General features: G+C 46.6%; 7 protein-coding genes across 7 annotated transcripts; 6 read left to right on the forward strand and 1 right to left on the reverse strand.

Moving 5' to 3' along the window:
• Nucleotides 1–185: 185 nt before the first annotated feature.
• Nucleotides 186–1,314, forward strand: N7520_001570 (NADP-dependent oxidoreductase domain-containing protein; the record flags this gene model as incomplete). The annotated part of the gene is made up of 3 exons (XM_057135505.1): nt 186–625; nt 690–1,223; nt 1,275–1,314. The coding sequence occupies 3 exons, from the start codon at nt 186–188 to the stop codon at nt 1,312–1,314; spliced, it is 1,014 nt and encodes a 337-aa protein (XP_057001441.1).
• A 1,165-nt stretch (nt 1,315–2,479) lies between these two features.
• On the forward strand, nt 2,480–3,442 carry N7520_001571 (uncharacterized protein; the record flags this gene model as incomplete). The annotated part of the gene is made up of 1 exon (XM_057135506.1): nt 2,480–3,442. One exon carries the CDS (start codon nt 2,480–2,482, stop codon nt 3,440–3,442), a length of 963 nt encoding a protein of 320 aa, XP_057001442.1.
• Nucleotides 3,443–4,154: 712 nt separating this feature from the next.
• N7520_001572 (gelsolin family protein) lies at nt 4,155–5,342 on the forward strand (the record flags this gene model as incomplete). The annotated part of the gene is made up of 1 exon (XM_057135507.1): nt 4,155–5,342. The coding sequence occupies one exon, from the start codon at nt 4,155–4,157 to the stop codon at nt 5,340–5,342; it is 1,188 nt and encodes a 395-aa protein (XP_057001443.1).
• Nucleotides 5,343–5,599: 257 nt separating this feature from the next.
• N7520_001573 (uncharacterized protein) lies at nt 5,600–8,994 on the reverse strand (the record flags this gene model as incomplete). The annotated part of the gene is made up of 20 exons (XM_057135508.1): nt 5,600–5,668; nt 5,718–5,940; nt 5,992–6,021; nt 6,073–6,223; nt 6,286–6,350; nt 6,403–6,533; nt 6,583–6,607; nt 6,661–6,763; nt 6,811–6,853; nt 6,913–6,956; nt 7,008–7,393; nt 7,442–7,564; nt 7,634–7,718; nt 7,781–7,830; nt 7,883–8,041; nt 8,089–8,194; nt 8,248–8,303; nt 8,351–8,361; nt 8,414–8,576; nt 8,636–8,994. The coding sequence occupies 20 exons, from the start codon at nt 8,992–8,994 to the stop codon at nt 5,600–5,602; spliced, it is 2,382 nt and encodes a 793-aa protein (XP_057001444.1).
• Nucleotides 8,995–9,506: 512 nt separating this feature from the next.
• Nucleotides 9,507–11,192, forward strand: N7520_001574 (uncharacterized protein; the record flags this gene model as incomplete). Its single annotated transcript, XM_057135509.1, has 1 exon — nt 9,507–11,192. One exon carries the CDS (start codon nt 9,507–9,509, stop codon nt 11,190–11,192), a length of 1,686 nt encoding a protein of 561 aa, XP_057001445.1.
• Nucleotides 11,193–12,371: 1,179 nt separating this feature from the next.
• Nucleotides 12,372–14,674, forward strand: N7520_001575 (Zn(II)2Cys6 transcription factor; the record flags this gene model as incomplete). The annotated part of the gene is made up of 4 exons (XM_057135510.1): nt 12,372–12,757; nt 12,843–12,870; nt 12,927–13,391; nt 13,442–14,674. The coding sequence occupies 4 exons, from the start codon at nt 12,372–12,374 to the stop codon at nt 14,672–14,674; spliced, it is 2,112 nt and encodes a 703-aa protein (XP_057001446.1).
• A 491-nt stretch (nt 14,675–15,165) lies between these two features.
• Nucleotides 15,166–18,106, forward strand: N7520_001576 (uncharacterized protein; the record flags this gene model as incomplete). Its single annotated transcript, XM_057135511.1, has 5 exons — nt 15,166–15,344; nt 15,403–15,593; nt 15,667–16,090; nt 16,154–16,512; nt 16,563–18,106. 5 exons carry the CDS (start codon nt 15,166–15,168, stop codon nt 18,104–18,106), a joined length of 2,697 nt encoding a protein of 898 aa, XP_057001447.1.
• Nucleotides 18,107–18,972: the final 866 nt, after the last annotated feature.

Here is an 18,972-nt window from a genome sequence, read left to right on the forward strand (position 1 = left end):
ATATCATGAACAATACGCAATTGTCGATGTTATGATTGAGTATTATTCTTTCTGTCGGTTTCTACGGTCGATCATTCTATCCGAGAAGACATATTTAAAGGATGAATACCTCCCAGATGATTTTCAGCTCGCACTCTCTCAAGTTCATTTGATTCCTTCCATTCGATTCTTACTCCTACTTCAAAATGTCCATCCCATTTCGCACCATTGGCAAAGATGGCCCTCAAGTTCCTGCTGTAGGACTTGGTCTCATGAGTATAGGTGGTATTTACGGGTCAGCTGGTACTCTTGAAGACAAGTTTGCTCTCCTGGATCATGCGTATGCCACCGGTCAGTTGTTCTGGGACACTGCCGATATCTACGCCGACAGTGAGGATATTGTGGGGGAATGGTTTCAGCGCTCCGGGAAGCGCAACGACATCTTCCTTGCCTCGAAGTTTGGTCTAATTATGGATCCCGTCACCCGCAGGGCGACAATTCGATCCGACCCCGAATACGCGAAGACTGCATGTGACAAGAGTCTTCAGCGTCTGAAGGTCGATGTCATTGACTTGTACTACTGTCACCGAGTTGATGAAAGGACTCCCATCGAGAAGACTGTGCAAGCTATGGTCGAATTGAAAAAGTACTTCAACTGCCCCCATTCATCTGGATTCTGTCGCATTTGCTGACCTGAAGTCTGTTCATAGTGAGGGAAAGATCCGTAATATCGGCCTTTCAGAGGTTTCGGCTGCCAGTCTGCGCCGTGCATATGCAGTCCACCCCATCGCCGCTCTGCAGATGGAATACAGCCCATTTGCACTAGATATTGAGAAGAACGAGCTGCTGCAAACTTGCCGTGAACTCGGTGTCACAGTGGTCGCGTACAGTCCTATCGGTCGCGGTCTCCTTACTGGCCAGATCCAGCGCTATGAAGACTTTGATGAAAACGACTGGCGACGTTACCTGCCCAAGTATGCACCGGATCATTTCCCCAAGATCCTGGAGTTGGTTGATGGGCTGAAGAAGGTTGCCCAAGCCCATGGAAGTACACCGTCGCAAATTTCAATTGCCTGGCTGTTGGCTCAAGGATCCGACATCATCCCAATCCCTGGCACTCGGTCATCTGACCGAATGGAGGAGAACACCAAGTCTGCCCTGATTCAGCTGACTGATGAAGAAGTGAAGCACATTCGCAGCCTTGTTGAGCGGACTGAGGTCCAAGGCGATCGTTATCTTGCGGCGTAAGTTTCCTCGGATTGCATTGAAAACCCCCTTACTAATTTGAAATATAGAATGGGTGTCAATGTTGTCGCCGATACACCGCCGCTTTGATACAAACATGTCCAGCACTTGAGGGTATATGAATATACTTTGATAGTCTTCACTCCAATCAATATTTCAAATTAATTAAAAACATGTACAGTTTCATTTACTATAGAATTTATTCCAAGGTTCTTCTGTTCCTCCAGAGCATATGATTCAAGGTCAGTCTCAAGTGCTGGATAAGTGAATATCTCCAGGTTTGGGCAGTATACTTCCATTCAAGCTCACATGCAGGGTTAAAGGCGCATCTGATAGCCGCATGGGTTGATACATGCCGAAATTGAGTATATGTGCGTAATTCTTCCCGGAGCTATAAAAACAACAGCGGTATATTTTGTTTTAACACATGGATGCGCCCTGTAGGTAGCGTTAAAACATATCAAGCACCTGAGCTCAACATTCGCATGTGCATTGATTTCTACATTTTGTCGAGGGCAAATTTAGGACGATCGGATGGACCATGAATTAGAACGCGTTTACTCCGACCCTGAGTCTGGCTGGGCCAGTGCCAGTGGTCCAGCTACACTTCCTGTGCCTCGAGAGTGGAGAAGACCCATGAGTACCATTGCAGGTATTTCATATGAGATTGAAGTCTTTTCCCCTCTACCCAAAGAGCGTATCGTCCGGCAAATGGACCTTTTTATGGTTCCTAAGGAGCAAATGTACTTGCGCGCCAGTGAGGGGAAGATAACCCACACGAATTATTATTCCTTCGATAAAATCTTCGTTTGACCCTACAGGAATCCATCTGATACCGCCAAATCAAGCCTGACTTGTTACGATAATGAAACGAATTGAAAAGCCGCTACACTAAGGTTTCATGAATTCTATTTCGTCCAGGTCTCATTTCCTATATTCTAGCGCAGGGTTGTTCGCGTGAACAATGACATCAGTGGCCGTGCACATTCCATTCTCGAGTCGATCTGAAATGTTTCAAATGTTGAGAAATCGATCGATCTGATCCTAAAATTAAAAATAAAAATAAGCTTATCTCACGGCCGTTTTTCCGAACCTTGGAACCGGTGTGGCTGAATCTTGGAAAGGGGCAGGGGAAGGGTCAGTGGGGGGCCCAAAGGGATCAGCAATTCTTTGACCCCACGAAAACTTACCAAACTTCTTCTTCCCCTGGTCCCGGGTCTTTTCTCTTTGCACCCTTAGAACCGACATCGATGTGATGTCCTCATTCAGTGAAGCCAGCCCTGGCAACTGGATCATCGGTAGCTATACCGGCGACAGTATTGGGGTTCGCATCACGCTGGCTACCTTTGTGGGCGTCGCGTGGTACAATGTGATTGAGTTGATCGTACTCATCTTCCTCACATTTAAACGCTATCAAGGCCCTTACTTTTGGAGTATGCTGATTTCATCCTTTGGTATTTTACCTTACTCGATCGGTTATCTGATGAAGTTCTTCGCTTTGACCTCCGCCACCTGGCTGCCCGTCACTTTGCTCACAGTGGGTTGGTGGACCATGGTGACCGGCCAATCATTCGTCTTGTACTCCCGCCTGCATTTGGTCCTCGAAAACCTGCGCCTCCTGCGCCTGGTCAAGGGCATGATTATTATGAATATTTTCTTACTTCATATCCCGACCACCGTGCTCACCTTTGCCGCCAACTTCTCCAATTCCCAAGCATCGATCGCAGGGTACGACATAATGGAGAAAATCCAACTGACTGGGTTCTGCGTCCAGGAGGTCATCATTTCCAGCTTGTACATGTGGGAGACCAATCGCATGTTGAAAATGAATCCTGATCGCGGTAGTCGTAGGACCATCCTGCAGCTGCTCGCCGTCAACGTCTCCTGTGTACTAATGGATATTGCGTTGATGGCCATCGAATTCATGAACTTTTATATCTACCAAACTACTCTCAAGGCGACCCTTTACAGCATCAAGCTGAAGCTGGAAATCGCCGTTCTTGGCAAATTGGTCAATATTGCCCATCAGCATCTTTGGCAATCACCTGGCCTGGAGCGTGGCCGCTATCCTTCATTTGTCGACCCTTCCCAGATTCCCGATTTCAACTACAATGACTACAATAACCCTGAATCATTGCCAACGAGCCAGGGAACGAGCCAGGGCGGGTTTAAGGGGCGTTCGACTGGGCTTGAGGCAATCGACTACGATGAATCATGAATTTTACTTCCCTTTCGTGGATCAAATTGGCTGCTGTGTACCAAACACACCAGGCTGGTGACTTGATGTGATATCCTTGTCTCGCAACCCCTGCGCAAATAATGTGACCGTCCACCAGGACAACGGCCTTTGTCTCCCACCGCACACTGGTGACAATCGAACTACCATCTTCCCGCATCAGATGCACGGAGCAACAGCATTTCTCGATTCTCCTACCAAATTTGCGTCGTCAAGGCCTCAAAATTGACAAACCTGTGCGCAAACTCTTGTTTGGCTGATGCCGATACCATATGTATATATCACGAAATTATGACCAAAATACTGCATCTGCATAATACCCAATCTTTCGCATCTCTTTCAAGTCCCGTCAATCTGTGAGACTTGTTTCCAGTTAATCCAATATGCCTTTTATTGTGAGCAGAGTCGTCTAACACAACTAAACCCTCTCATCTTTGATCGATCACAGTGTTGACTCAATTTAAGGCTGATATCTATATAAATTTGTCTCGCTTTATATTTTATATATCTCTTCCCTCGGCCGAGTATGAATAATATGATTTATTAGCTCCACATGTCCTATGAATGTCCTAAAAATAGTAATCGGATTAAGAATCCACCGCTACCACGTGACTATATGCTCGATGACATCAGTCACTTCATCCCACCTTTCCTAATTAATCAAGACAACATTGCATATCGATATACAGACAAAATGCCTCCCCAAGAAGGATTGGTTCACCCCAAGGAATACGACATCAAAGACAGCAATGTGGAATTGATTGGGTCCGATCTTGACCACCGTGTCAAATACAATTCTGCCGCTTCAGAGCCCGCTTGGAACAATGGAAAGGTGGGACGAGAACCAGGACTATTCATTTGGCGCATTGAGGACTTCGAAGTCGTCCCCTGGCCCAAGGAGAGAGCTGGCGAATTCTACGACGGCGACAGCTTCATCGTGTTGCATTCATACAAGGTTGGCGATGACAAGCTAGGCCATGATATCTTTTTCTGGCTAGGAAGTAAGACTACACAAGATGAAGCTGGTACAGCTGCCTACAAAACAGTTGAACTGGATGAATTCTTGCATGGTGTTGCCACGCAGCACCGTGAGATTCAGCAGCGGCCCTCGGAAGAGTTCCTATCTCTGTTCCGTCATTACTCTATTCGGTCAGGTGGTGTGCGATCCGGGTTCAACCACGTTGAGCCTGAAGAGCCAAAAGAAGTGCTTACCTTGCTTCGTATCTTCAAGTACCCTGGATCTGGTCGCATCAGCCCTCTTGTTGTCCATGAGGTTGAGCCGACATGGGAGAGTCTGGATGAGAATGATGTCTTTGTCTTGGATAAGGGCAACAAGATCTGGGTCTGGCAGGGCAAGAAATGCAGCCCGATGGAGAAAGCCAAGGCTGCCCAAGTGGTCAATGACTTGACATTAGCCAAGCACGTGGATGTTGAAGTGCTTTCTCAGCTCGAGTCAAGATCAAGGATCGTTGTGGATTTGCTGGGCGGAAAGGAGGCTGATCAGTCATCTTTGCAAGCACAAAGACCTGGATACTTCTCTAAGTCGACCCATGAGGACAGTACCAGTTCCCGTCCTCGCAAACTGTTCCGATTGAGTGACGCCTCGGGAACATTGTCATTTGATTATGTCAAGGATGGCCGTGTTCAACAATCTGATTTGGATAGCAAGGACGTGTTTCTCTATGACACGGGCAGCCGACTTTGGGTCTGGCAAGGCCTTGAGGCTAGTGATCGGGAGAAGGCTGTATGGATCAAGTTTGCCCAGGCTTATATAAGCCATCTTCAAGATAGCCAAGGAGTCTCCGATGCTTTCCTCACTCCTATTTCCAAGGTCGTTCAGGGACATGAAAGTCCAGCATTCATGAAAGCAATTGCAGTTTAATGTGTACATAAATGGATTTATTGTTGTACTTTGAGCGCAAGCCATGAGTAGCACTTGATTGCACATGTGCCATGCTGATGCTTGTGAAGCAGCTATCATGCCCATACTTACATACTTGTAACATAAAGACTCAAAAAATCAATTCAATATTTGTATAGCTGGCTATGGGAGGCACATGTGCGTTACAGTCACTGCATTGAACGTTTGAATATATCTATGATCAACCTCTACCTCCACCACCGGCTAGATCAACTCATTTACCATTTAGTTGGCCCAAAAGTCTCTCCGCCAGTAACTGTCTTTTGAATTGCCGTATACAAAGAGTCCTATTTCCAGTATTAGAATCCTGCCTACACCGAGTCAGATTGCACGTACCATAGTTTCAAACGGAGCCGTATTTCCCCACCAATTGGGCACTGCGACACCAGGGAGAGTGATAGCGAAGAAAATGACAATAGTCGAGAGGATGAGTCCAGTATCAAGTCCCGCTGCGGTAATAAAATTGTACTCGCGCCACCATCCGCCCCATCTGCGTCGAATCCAGTAATTGAATATGAGGCCGAAAATAACCCAAGACGAGAAGCTGATTGGCGTAGCTCTATAAAATAGTTAGTTGCCCATTAGGCTTGAAGTGTAAGGATGAACTTACGGGGGAAGCCAGGCCATGGCACCCAACATCCTAGAAATGTATTGTCAGCAGAGTCAATCCAGCGGATTCTGGATCACATACACTGGTGCGTTGAGGAATCTGGCTTTGGACCGGGGGAAGGCTCGCATCAGAAGGTAGAAAGCTACAGGGAGTAGGGCTCCGAGCAACCAGAAGTATAAAATTGGTGTGTAGATTCCATCAGCACCAAAGATGCGTTGTGGGCCGATTAATCCTTGATGGCGGTTAGTGGATGGATAGATGCTTGGAGATGACAAGATTGGAGTCTATACGTACCCCAAACAATGCTCGACGAGAAGAAGGTTCGTCCATTTGGACAGGTGAAGTTTGCTGATTGAGTCCTATCTTCGATGAGCAATCAACATGCTAGAAAAAAGCTTGTTTCTGACTTACTCGGAGCAAACACCTTCAATATTTCCCAGAGTCCAGTTCATGACGGCGATCTGGACAATGCAAGCCCACATTGTTGGGATAACTTGGCACATGAAAGTGACACGGGGTGGGATTTTCATGTAATGAGCCAGCTAGAAAGGATGAGTTCTCTAGTTGCCGTGACAAGTTGGGGTGGCTTACCTTCAGATCTTGACAGTAGGTCTGACTGCGGGACTGTTAGCTTTGTATGACTTCGATGGCAAGAATGATATGACTCACGCTTGTCCCAGAGTGATTGTGCTGAAGACTTTGAATACCATGACACCGATGGGCTTTCCGGGAATCATGAAACCAGCCAAAAATGGAGACAGGACGTTGAGAGCTGGGGCTGTAAGCTAAATGCCCATCAGACTTGGAATTCATACATACCGAGTGATATATTGGTGACAGCCATGATCATGCAAGTCGGAACCTAACGATGTCAGTAAGAGTTTCATGAGTTTGATTCGATGTTAGCACGGGGCGACGCACAATGAAAATGACAGCAACAATCAGGGATACGAAAAATGCCCACCCTATGTATCAGTGAGTGAGTGCGACTCAAATTAGATAGATTGAAAACATACAGGGCAACTGGGAATCGTATCCAAGTACACCTCCCAGGCCGAGTGCAACCGCCACCAGAAATAGTGCAGCATACCACCACTCTGGAGCCTCTTGATATTTCTTCATGAGCGTCAGATGCACATCTGGCTCTTGCTCCCGAGCGGCTTTCGCCCGGTGCCAAAGTTCTTTGCTGTGATAGAGAATGACGTGAACGATGACTGCCGTCAAGGCAGCGAAAGACAGTCCATAGTTCAATATGAAGGTTGGAGCCAGGAACATGGGTGAATACTCCTTGTACTTTTTCTCGTCAAATGAGAAGTTATCGCCAAGGATTTTCGTGACATTGTATTGTTGTTGCGTATTGTCATAGGTGGTCGAAGTGTTGATGGGAAGGTATTCAGAATAGCTATTTAATGTTAGCTCCGGTCAACAGATAAAGGGTAGCATGGCATACAAAGCTCCTGTGTAGGAGATTCCGATAGTGGCAATTATGACAAACACTACCAGACCGATCAATGTGTTCAAGAGCGCATGCACGGGTGATAGCAAGGGATCGAGGAGATATGCGGAGACGTAGCTAGTAATGGGTCAGCTTTTTCACGCTATCCATTACTTCAGGGGGGATGCAGCTCGGCATCAAACTCACGTCCAGTCAAATGTCAAAGGTATGAGCGAAAGTCCAGTAAATCCACCAAATAATTGGTTCAACACCACATTGTTGGGCTTAATCCCTGTGATGAAAAGGGTTAGTCACGTACATGCAAGTCGAGAAGTCGAGCAGGATGATACCTACAAGTCACAAAAGCAAAAACCGACAACCCTTGCCAGATGACACCAGGAAACCTATGAGAGATAAGACTCGATTTTCGGCCCCAATTTAGAGTAGGAGACTTACCAATACCAGCAAAATGATCCAAGCATGACATACATGAAGTAGCGGTACCGCGAGATTGTCCAGCCATTGGTCTGCGAGGCATCTGAGGGACTTTTATCATGCAGTGCATAGAACAAAGTCGTGTTGGCGAATTGGGTAGGCCAGATCATAGCAGCGGGCCTAGACAGAATCAGCCCCGAGGACGTTAAATAGCGGACTGTACTCACCAGACAAGGAAACGACGGAAAATTCCTGCGAGGGCTATTCCGATAATTTGACTGCTCAATGCAAATAGAAGCTCAAACCCCCAGCCAATATCCAAGTCGTATAGCGCTGATAAGTGTCAATAAGTTAGGGAATTTCAAATAGATCGTAGAAGTACTAACATTGTGCTTTCAGAGCCAAGAGTGCATCGGTGCAGTATGCATAGCCGATTGACACGCTAAGGACTGTTAAGGATAAACCTTTTCTTTCAGGAAGTGTACTTACTTTGCCATAAGCTGTAAAGGATTAGTATTGAGTTCATATCAAAGATCAGGATTTGAGACTTACCGTGACAACTGTGTGTTCTTTGATGGTAAAGGGCCCCGGGTTGAAAGTCCACTGGACTCCAAATGTGTTAAATTTTCTGGTAGGAATCACTCTGGCCCATAGACAGCCGATTGGATATACAAGCAATTGTACAACAATGGCAGGGAATGAGATTGCAGGGCTCCTATCAAGAGCAATCAGCAATTTCAATCTTGAAAGTAAAGAAAATGGAAAGGAACATACCTCATGCTCAAGAACATGTTAAGTCCACTTCCAATGGTTGTAAACAACATTCCCAAAATCCATGCACGCACGGTATTCGCAATCTCTCCATTATCAGTATTGCGCACGGCAGCGCGAACAGATTCATATTGCGAGTCCTGGACAAAGGATCTCTCAAATTCGACAGCTTTCTCGTGATCATCTATATTGGCAGCCTCATTAATAGCATCGATCTCTTCCTGAGGCAAGTTTGGATCCCATTGATGAGAATTTTGAATTCCCTTAAGCTCTTGGATTGTGCTGTTGACGTCCTTGGTATGAGTGATGATTTCCAACTGTGTTGACAGCTCAAAACTGTCGTCGGATGAATTGGAGACCATTTTATGGATTATTAAAGAGATTCAATGGAATGCCCCAATAACCTTGAAGACAAGGGGATTCTTCGTCCTTAAGTGTGAAGTTATTCGATTTCCTAGTGTGGTTATCTGTGTACATCAAGATAAGTCATTTCCACGATCCCTACCAATCCAACCCCTTCATTCTTCACTTTCCCCGCACAACACGGCTCGTGTCGCTTTGTTGCAAGGAGTCCGATGCAGACAAAAAAGGACCAGACTTTGACCATCGGCTAATCGATAACAAACGGGCCACTTTGGGTTAAAGCGCGGAGTAAGACCACGAAATCTCGGCATCTTTTATCTGAAAATGCCCAGACCACGTCGATAGGCTTAAATTGTCCACTCGGATCGCCCAGCGACATTTAGCTTATTTTCGGCGGCTCGCTACGACATGCCCAAATCCCGAGTTTTTCCACTTGTCTTAATCTAATCATTCTCGTCACCTTCGCACTAGATTACGATTTCAACGCTGAGCAGAAAAGGTCACGTTCGCTATGGTGTCTGCTACGACCGCTCGCGGGATCGCAATTCAACGCGCTCAGGTTGATAGTATTCGCGATAGGATTGAACGCATAACCGCAGATCTCAAGGAGATCAAGAGGTTTTACCCCATCGTCATCTCTTCAACAAGGATAAAACGAGTACAACTGTTCCTCACTTCAGAATTGAATTCGCTTCGAGACCAACCCTTTCACTTGTATGACCAGCAGGAGAAAGTCGACTATCTCCTTGTTAAAAATTACCTAGAGAGACAACTTCGACAACTGCAGCTAGACTCTATTCAAGACCAAAAAACAACGCTTCTACTCCCATTTGCGGGAGCAATCGTCAGTCTTTGCGAGAACCGCGCTGTTGGAGCACCGGTAGAACCGAAGAACGCCGCACAGACGCTTTTTGAATCACAAAGCCAAATTGACGTGTTGATCCAGAAGATTAACAGTGATTCCACTCAGTTCAGCGTGGGAAAGAATTCCGCTTATCGTGCAGCTAGCACCATTGACTCCCTGCGAGTTTATCTTCAGGAATGGTATGATTTTTACAAGGGCTATGATCCCTCATTTGATTGGTGGGTGTCAAACCCCTACGGGGCAGTGGATGCTAGTCTAGAATGTGTCGCCTCCACTATTCGTGAGAAATTGGTTGGCATCGATCTACACGATGAGGATGCAATTGTAGGCCAACCGATTGGACGGGAGGGATTACTCGCCGAGCTTCTGGCCGAAATGATTCCATACACACCGGAAGAGCTAATCTCCATCGGAGAGAAGGAGTTTGTATGGTGCGTCAACGAGATGAAAAAGGCGTCGAAGGGTATGGGCCACGATAACTGGCACCAAGCACTGGAACAGGTCAAGAATGACTATGTTGAACCTGGGGAACAGACGCAACTTGTTCGAGATCTTGCAGAGGAGGCTGTGTCTTTTGTTGAAGAGCACAATCTTGTTACTGTACCGCCGCTAGCCAAAGAAACATGGCAGATGTTCATGATGTCGCCAGAGCGCCAGAAAGTGAATCCTTTCTTCCTCGGGGGCAAATCTATCATTGTGTCATACCCAACCGGCAGTATGAATCATGAAGACAAATTGATGAGCATGCGCGGGAACAATATTCATTTTTCTCGGGCAACAGTCTTTCACGAGATGATTCCGGGCCATCACCTGCAAATGTTTATGAATGCAAGACACAAACCCTATAGACGTTTATTCGATACCCCATTCTGGATCGAAGGATGGTCATTGTACTGGGAATTCATTCTCTGGGACGACGATCGATTCAAAAAGACTCCTCAAAACCGCATCGGAATGCTTTTCTGGCGACTGCACCGTTGTGCTCGAATCATCTTTTCCATCAAATTTCATCTTGGCCAAATGTCCCCTCAAGAGTGTATTGACCTCCTCGTTGACGAAGTCGGACACGAACGCGCAACAGCGGAAGGAGAGGTGAGAAGATCCTTGAATGGCGATTACTCCCCATTATATCAAGCAGGATACATGCTTGGTGCCTTGCAGATTCACGCATTGCGGAGGGAAATGGTTGATTCTGGACGAATGACAGACGTGGATTTCCACGATAGATTTTTGAAGGAGAATCGTATGCCGATTGAACTGAATCGGGCTTTGATGCAAGACCAGTCACTCTCGCCAGATTTTAAACCATCTTGGAGATTCTACTCTCTCTGAGTTTGAATAACCACTATATTTCTTGTCTTGTCTGCTGTCTTACGTGTGCTCAATCAAGATTGATGATTTAGTTGCTGGATATAAGTTTGTCAACGAAGATGACATTGAAGAAATCGGATATTTCAGTTTCAATTCTACGGGTCATATCACAATATGCGTTGCTTGTCATTTGCAAATAAACAAGAGTGTATAGTTCCAGTGTCAGTATGGACTAGAGGCTTTCCGCCACGCAAAAAGCGCGGCGCCTACTTGGGTGTTATATCACACCTCCTACTATATCTCATACTCAGTCTCCTACTGAGTCTCCTGCTCGATATCCTATCCAGTATTCTACCTTCTTACGTACCGGATCAGTCAAATGGTCAAAGGGCTCTCCAAATTCATAAACAGCGGAATAGAAAAGGAAGAGAAAACAGTGAAGTGGATGAAATGGGAGGAGAAGGGCGAAAAGAAAGTCTGGTGGAGCTTTCGTATGTCCCAAAAGTCTGCGATGTACTCAAAGTATTATAGGCACCTTCTTCGAAACCAATGTCAATACCCAAGTCCCCGTAGCTGCGTGATACGATTGGTAATGCCCTGCGTCGAAGCCCCTTGGTATTTCCGGAAGATGATGTTTTACTTTCGATTCTCGAACCGATGACAAAATTTCCCTTGTATAAGGAATGACTGAAGTGAAACTGAAAGTAGATTGAAACTTCATTGACAAACAAGGCACATAACTTCTATCGAACATAATAGAAGGCGAGCCTGGGCGAGGTTAGTAAGCCCTCAAATGCAAGAGAATCCGTGGTCTTGACAGGCTTCAAGTAATGGGCAGATCTTATTCAACGAAAAAGAGACACTCTGACCTGTGGCTTAGGTCATGAACATCGCATGCTGAAGGGGTGGTGGCTCTAAATCAAAAATTCAAGAAAAGATTGAAACATCTTCTTAACATGCCAATCTTCATTTTCATTTGCAAATGGGCATTCGGTTTTCGGGTAGAAGTAAGTCCCGTGAGTCGGGAAATTGAAAACTCCGTAACATGCAAACCCCACAAACTCCATTACATCGTTTGCCTCAAAAGCTTTAACCTCCTGTGCCAGGAAGACATCTCTGTTGCAGAAAGTATCCAGCAAATTGACATTCCTCTCTCAATTTAATTTACTCTCAAGCAACGACACTTCGAACTTTGTGGCCATGCCGCCGGTGCGCACTCGGGTGGGTCAACTCCCGACGTCCCAAACCAAGTCTCCACGCACCCTAGCATGTGCGAGCTGCCAGCAGCGCAAGATCAAATGTGACCGACAATCTCCCTGTGCAAATTGTCTAAAGCAGCGCATACAGTGCATACCAGCAACACAGACTCGTGTCAGAAAACGGCGTTTCCCCGAGCGGGAACTCTTGGATCGCCTTCGGAAGTACGAGGATCTGCTCCGAAAGAATAATGTGAAATTTGATCCGCTTCATAAAGATCCAGGAACAACAGGTGATCAAGGTGCTGAGACTTCTGAGGAGGAGGGGCCAAATAAGTCAAATCATTCATCTCCAGCCCCGGCGAGGTCAGAAAGTGCCCACGAACCTAAGTCGGTCGCCCTTTTTTCTAACACATTTGCTTCTTATGAAATCCTCCTCTAATAGTACCTCTTCAGGCTAACTCTTTACTTGCAGAAATCTTTGGCAGGCCATGAGTCAAGGGGTGGGTAGTGCACCATTTTCCGATTTGAAATTTTCGTTCACTAATCATGAATTTAGCCCCGTTATGGTCATACGAACGAGATGCTACACGAAGCTGTTGTCAAACTTTCATGGGACCAGTCTTTCGGGAATGACCATCACATTATTCTCGGCTCTCGAAAGGCATCTGTCGACCTTGCGACCATGCACCCTGAACCAGTTCATATTATCAGGCTCTGGCAGTTATACCTCGACAATGTCAATCCACTGTTCAAAGTGACCCATACTCCAAGCCTTCAAGGGATGATTATTGAGGCTGCCACTAATACCATGAGTATTGAGCCTCATCTTGAAGCCCTGATGTTTAGCATATACTGCATGGCAATCCAGAGTCTCACCGCGGAGAACTGCCAGACATTATTTGGTTTGTCGCAGGCCGATCTTTTAACAAAATATCAATTTGGTTGCCAACAAGCTTTGCTTAACTGCCAATTTTTGCGGACCGATAACCGGACTTGCTTGACTGCATTGTTTCTATTTCTGGTAAATCAAAAACACCTTGTCAACGAATTCGGCGCTCTAATGCTCTCTAGTTTTCTCTTAACTCGAACACAAACCCCCAGTCTCTTTCATCAATGCTTGGAATTGCCATCCGAATTGCCCAACGTATGGGCATTGACAGTGAAACATTTTTGGCTAAACAAAGCGTCTTCGAGGCTGAAATGAGCCGTAGGCTGTGGTGGTCCCTTCTGATGCTGGACGCTCGCATGGGCGAACTTTCAGGGGCCAAAACGTCCACTTTGAATCCTATATGGGACTGCAAACCTCCTATGAATATCAATGATTCGGAAATTTGGGCGGGGATGAAAGAGCCACCGTCTGTCCAGGGAAAAGCGACGGAGGCAGTATTTATTGTTCTGCGCAGTGAAATGGCCAATTATATCCGAAATTCCCCATTTCATCTCGATTTCTTGAACCCAGCCTTGAAACCAATTGCCAAAGATCTTCCAAATGGAGGTGACGTCTCAACATTCGAAACAAGAATTCAGGATGAGTATCTTAAGTACTGCGATAAAGATAATCCGCTTCATTTGATGACAATCTTGACAATACGTGCATCACTTTCGAAATGCTATCTCTTGGAAAGCTATGCAAAACATTTCGACTCATCGGTACACAAGACAGATGCAGAAAGTGACGCTTCTGTCTTACAGGCATTTCGCTTGCTCGAGTGTGATACAACGATTCTCAGTTCACCTCTTACGAAAGAATATGCCTGGCTTTTCCAGATTTACTTTCCTTTTGTCGCATACATTAACATCATCCAAGATTTAAAGAAACGGCCTGGTAATAATCTCACCGAAAGGGCTTGGCAAGTGATGAATGAAAATTACGAGGTACGGTCCAAGTCGCCCAGGGCCTTTGAAAGTCCTCTATTTGTGATATTCGCCAGAGTTATTCTCGAGGCTTGGGAAGTCCTTGAGTCGACCTTCAGGCAATCAGACTTCAACGTGCCATCTCCAAAAATCATTCTCAACATCAAGCAAAGACTAGCAGAGATGACTAAGGATATTCTGAATCCCAATACGGAGCCGCCAGACGATGCGCTTAACACTTTCTTGGATCAGTCATCGATGCTGATGCCGATGGGAATGGGATTCGGAGATGAAAGTCTTTCATCTGGCATGGCTGGACAGACTGGTTTCCCTTGGTCAGATCCGAGAATATTGGCCAACATGCCTGGACAAACGCCCATGCTTAATGATATCAATCATTTAAACTGGGTATCAATGGTCAGGGGCTTGCGGGAAGCCCGTGGATGGTGAAAAGAAGATTAATGTCCATCTTGTTCTACCAAAATTACATATAGAATATGGGGACCTGTGAAATCGACGCCGAAAATGACAGCTTTCGACGCCAGAAACGGCCTTATTTCCACCCGTAACATTTGCAGGGGAGCCAGCGCTTCACCGCCCCTGTCCAGCACCATCACTATTTTGCACCCACCTAGCGTCTTTAGTCATCATCAACCGGCTCTGATGTTTGGAACTTGTTCGACATTCATTCCCTTAGATTCCACTTGCGACCGAAACGACGCCGAAAATGGCTTCCCTCTTTAGTCCCATCCAGGGTCCCTCCCTCCTCGCCCTGCCTGGCTGGGCGCCTATAAGATGCTCGTTCCCCCCCCTCTATCAATGTCCTCACAGTTCCCCAATTCTCTTCTCATCTGTTACTCCCGACTCCCAAATCGACCTCGCGAACCTTGCTGCTCGTGTTTCCAGATTCCACTCCTGGTCATTCATCTTTGCTTTCCCCAATGACAGGTTCACTCGTTCGGTCGGCTCAGAGTGAGGAGCACCAATACTGGACTGATCCCATCCTTTGCGAGGAAACTCGAGCCAGACTGGAACATTTCCGTCGTTCTGGATGGCTTCCTCCAAACTTCAAACCAAGGACCTTACAAGGTATTGCTGTTGTCGAACGCTACTGGCGAAAGTGAGTGTGGATATCTCCAGGATCAGGCACCGTGGATAGGTTTAACTCACGAGAATAGATTTTCCATTCAGTCGGAGGCGGACTATGTGGACCATCTTCTGCGGGAGGATCAAGCGATCTACATGAACTTTTTCGACTGGATGTCCAGAACATCACGAGAGAAGACTCTACAGTCTTACGATGAGTATTGGCGCCGCCTTTGCCAGTATTTTGAGCTGTTTGCTCGTCGCCGTGTCAATGAAGACGTCCGTAAGCAGATGCGACGAGTACGAGCATTTCTTCCCTGCTGCAGAGACGACGCTGATGGTGGCATAGTTTCTAGATGGTCCCTTCCCGGCCGAGCGCAAGATTCCCCGACGAACGAAGAACAAGAATACCCTGGATGTAGATGTCTTCTGTGCGATCTATCGTCATCACTGGGTCCATTCAAGGTTTTTTCGTCATGGAAACATGATTGTTCAGTTTGCTACAGTGCAGCTATGGTCTGCCATTACCGGGACTCGCCCCGGTGTCTTGCTTCCACAAAACACTTCTTTACCCGGCAACCCCTCCCTTGGCAAACGCAAACGAGCCCACGCGTTTGAGAGTGATCTTCCGAAGTATATTTCATCGAAGGACCTTCCGGACTCTGTCTGCTATCGTGATATTGAGCTTTTCTATTTAAAAGATCCTCAAAGCAAACGTGACGTTCTCTGTGCCATTATAGAGTTTCGCAATCTCAAAGGTCGGCCAGAAGGCGCCGATGGGTAAGGGTGCCACTATACCTCAAATTCATATTTAATTGATCTGACGCCTATGTTTCTTTTCAGGACCAAGTTTTTCATGCACGGTGACTATCAATTGGCATATTGCCCGATCGCTCAGATAGTCTCCTTCGCTTTCCGTGATGGGGCTTTTGTCAATACGGAACTCACACCAGAGCTAATTTGGAGGCTGCGAGTTCCTAAGCACACTTCGTCCCTTCCTCTTCGGTGGAAACCAGAAGTCCTGAACACTCCCATTCTTCGACGCTTTGAGCGCACTCCCTACGGCTACGAACTCCATGAGTCTTTATCGATGACCTATGAATCAAGTCGGCAAGCCCTCAAAGAGTTGGGCCGAGACGCCAAATTTGAAGACGATATTGGGCATTACAACTTTCGCCGTTGGACGGCAAATGAAGTAAATCGTAAGTTATTGTTGCGCCAAAATGAACATGCTATCATCATGAAGGCCAAGAAAGCTTTGTGTTACCGATCGATGTTGACGAGCAGCTTCTAGGGAATTTCACGAGCCAGGAGCGGCAAAGGGTGCTTGGTCAGTCTGGCGACGCCGTCTTTGAAAAACATTATCAATCACAATTCATTGGACGCGATCTCCAGCATGTCGTTCTTCTTCGACCATCTCAGGAAGGCCTCATACGTTTCGCCGGAAGTATGCTCAGGAAAAGGGATGTTCAAGCTCCGTATGAGCTTTCGAATACGCACAAGCGTGCAATTTGCCAAAACCCGGATCTTCTGCAGTTAAGACGAGAGAAGAGAGAGCTCGGCGCGGAGATGCGATCTCTGGCTGGCTCAATCAAAAAAGCTCGAGTTCCCTTTCCACACCTCCACCAAAAGCACGAAAATGTCAATAAAGAAATAGCGAAACTTCGAAAGAGGCTAGCAACTGACACGCGAGAGGCAGCTAGGAAACACCATTTCCAGAATGCGCCTGTACTTGAAATCGACAGACAGATAAAGCAACTCCTCGGTAAAACTGATGAAGCTTCTAGTGAAGCTCCGGAAAATGAAGACTCTGGTGATGTAACCTGGGAATTGCCTACTCCAGACTATGTCTTTGCCGAGCGGGCACGCCTGGTAGAAAACTTTTACGGACCCGACGCAGAGAACTTCGACGAGGACAAGCTACTCGCTCGACGCACCCAGGTTACTAAGGATATGGTTGCGCTATTGCGGCTTTCCGAACCGAGTAGGCGGGGTAATCGAGTCAATTGGAACATTGGCGATGAAGATGATGATTTGCTTGATCCGCCAGAGGAATCGCCTCCACTCGAGGAAGACTCTATGAATTGTCCAACCAATATATGTATCGTCTGCTGTGGTCTATCTCGCCAATCATCATTGAACCCTCCTCCGCATAAATTTCCTCCCGATCGACAGGATTCTCTTCGCCGCCACTTGATTGATACGCACCTGCAACATGCGCGCAACGGAATTAGCTGCAATTGGAAAACCTGTCGCGATGTCCCGCTGTTCAGCGACATCACCAAATTCCTGGCTCATGCTTCCACCGAACATTCGTATGATATCAAAATCAAATTGTGTCATCTCCCGCAGGCATCACAAACTAGCTGTAGCGACGTTTCATCCAGAGAAGCGTCTCCAGTGTCGGAGAATCGACAAAGGACTGAGACTCCCGCCTCCTCCGTCGACCTCGAGATGAAAAATATTGACCCACGCTTGTTGGAGGCACATCCTGTCCCCGTTGCGATGGCTTTGCAGACTCAGCCAGTTACTGAAGTTTTATCTACCTCTGGTGGATCATCTCATCCCAACTCAGCCGAAACTCCGATAAGACGAGCGACGAGAAGCACGGCAAAGGTGACAGAATTCGCTCCGACGCCAGAGACGGAATCCCAACCTCAATATGTGAGGCGCTCATCTCGGAAAAAAAGTCATGCAGAGCAGCGAGTATGTGGAGTAAAGGAGAAGAAGCGACTAAGCCACATGAAAGTCCCCAAAGGGCCTCCGCTGCGTCGATCAAAACGACTGCGGTCTTAGGCAGTTCATTCATCTGTTGTTAATTTTTCGAATGATTTCGGGTTCATGAGCTCACTTGTTAACTCTGTTTCTTGAATATTGGTTATATCGCAAATTTTTTAAGGCAGCAATGCTTCCACACTTGTAGCTAATACGCAATCTTGCACAGTAACGAACTGCAATACTGCGCATCTTGGGCTTTCGATCGCTTCAAGGACAACTTGCGAAGTTTTAACATCATTCCAAGATTTTATTTAATACACGCTCGGGGCATCAATTCGGAATAGACTGAAGGAAGAGTAACTGCAGGACGCCAATTCGGGGATCTTTGGAGCTATCGAAGTCATGGATCGTCCATTCATTACCCTGGAGGATATGGGCACAGGTCAAGCATGACTTTGTCTGGAGGCCGCTGGAGATTGTGGCCCGATTCCTCATTCGTATTATCAACAGTTGGCTAAGGATAGTATTCAAGAAACGATATTCAATCACTAGTAAGTCAAACGAGGCTGATTATCTGGGCTTAGCGACCTTGATATCAGAGGCAAGAGACAGACATCCGCCAGAGTTGTACGATAGGGAGGGAGAACAATGTGCGTCCAAGACTTCTCGAAGGTGAGAGGAATCGACAAGATACCATTGCTCATCTGCGCTCTGAAGCTTCAAATCTTCTCACGAGTGGTGTGCAGAAAATTGGATCCTCAAGATCTGCACTATGGGGGCACAGTCGAGACTCTTCATGTCTCACATCCCTTCGCAAGATAAGCGCTTTAAAGCACAGCGAGATCTTGATCCGTCACTAGTATCGGCCTTGGATAACGCGAAGCCTGAGGAAGTCAGTTATATCTCTCAAATCAAAGAACGCTTATGGCCAACTCACCAGTTCA

This window comes from Penicillium odoratum (genome assembly GCF_028828045.1).
Source record: "Penicillium odoratum strain IBT 22623 chromosome Unknown utg000001l_segment0_segment0, whole genome shotgun sequence".
Classification (NCBI taxonomy): domain Eukaryota; kingdom Fungi; phylum Ascomycota; class Eurotiomycetes; order Eurotiales; family Aspergillaceae; genus Penicillium; species Penicillium odoratum.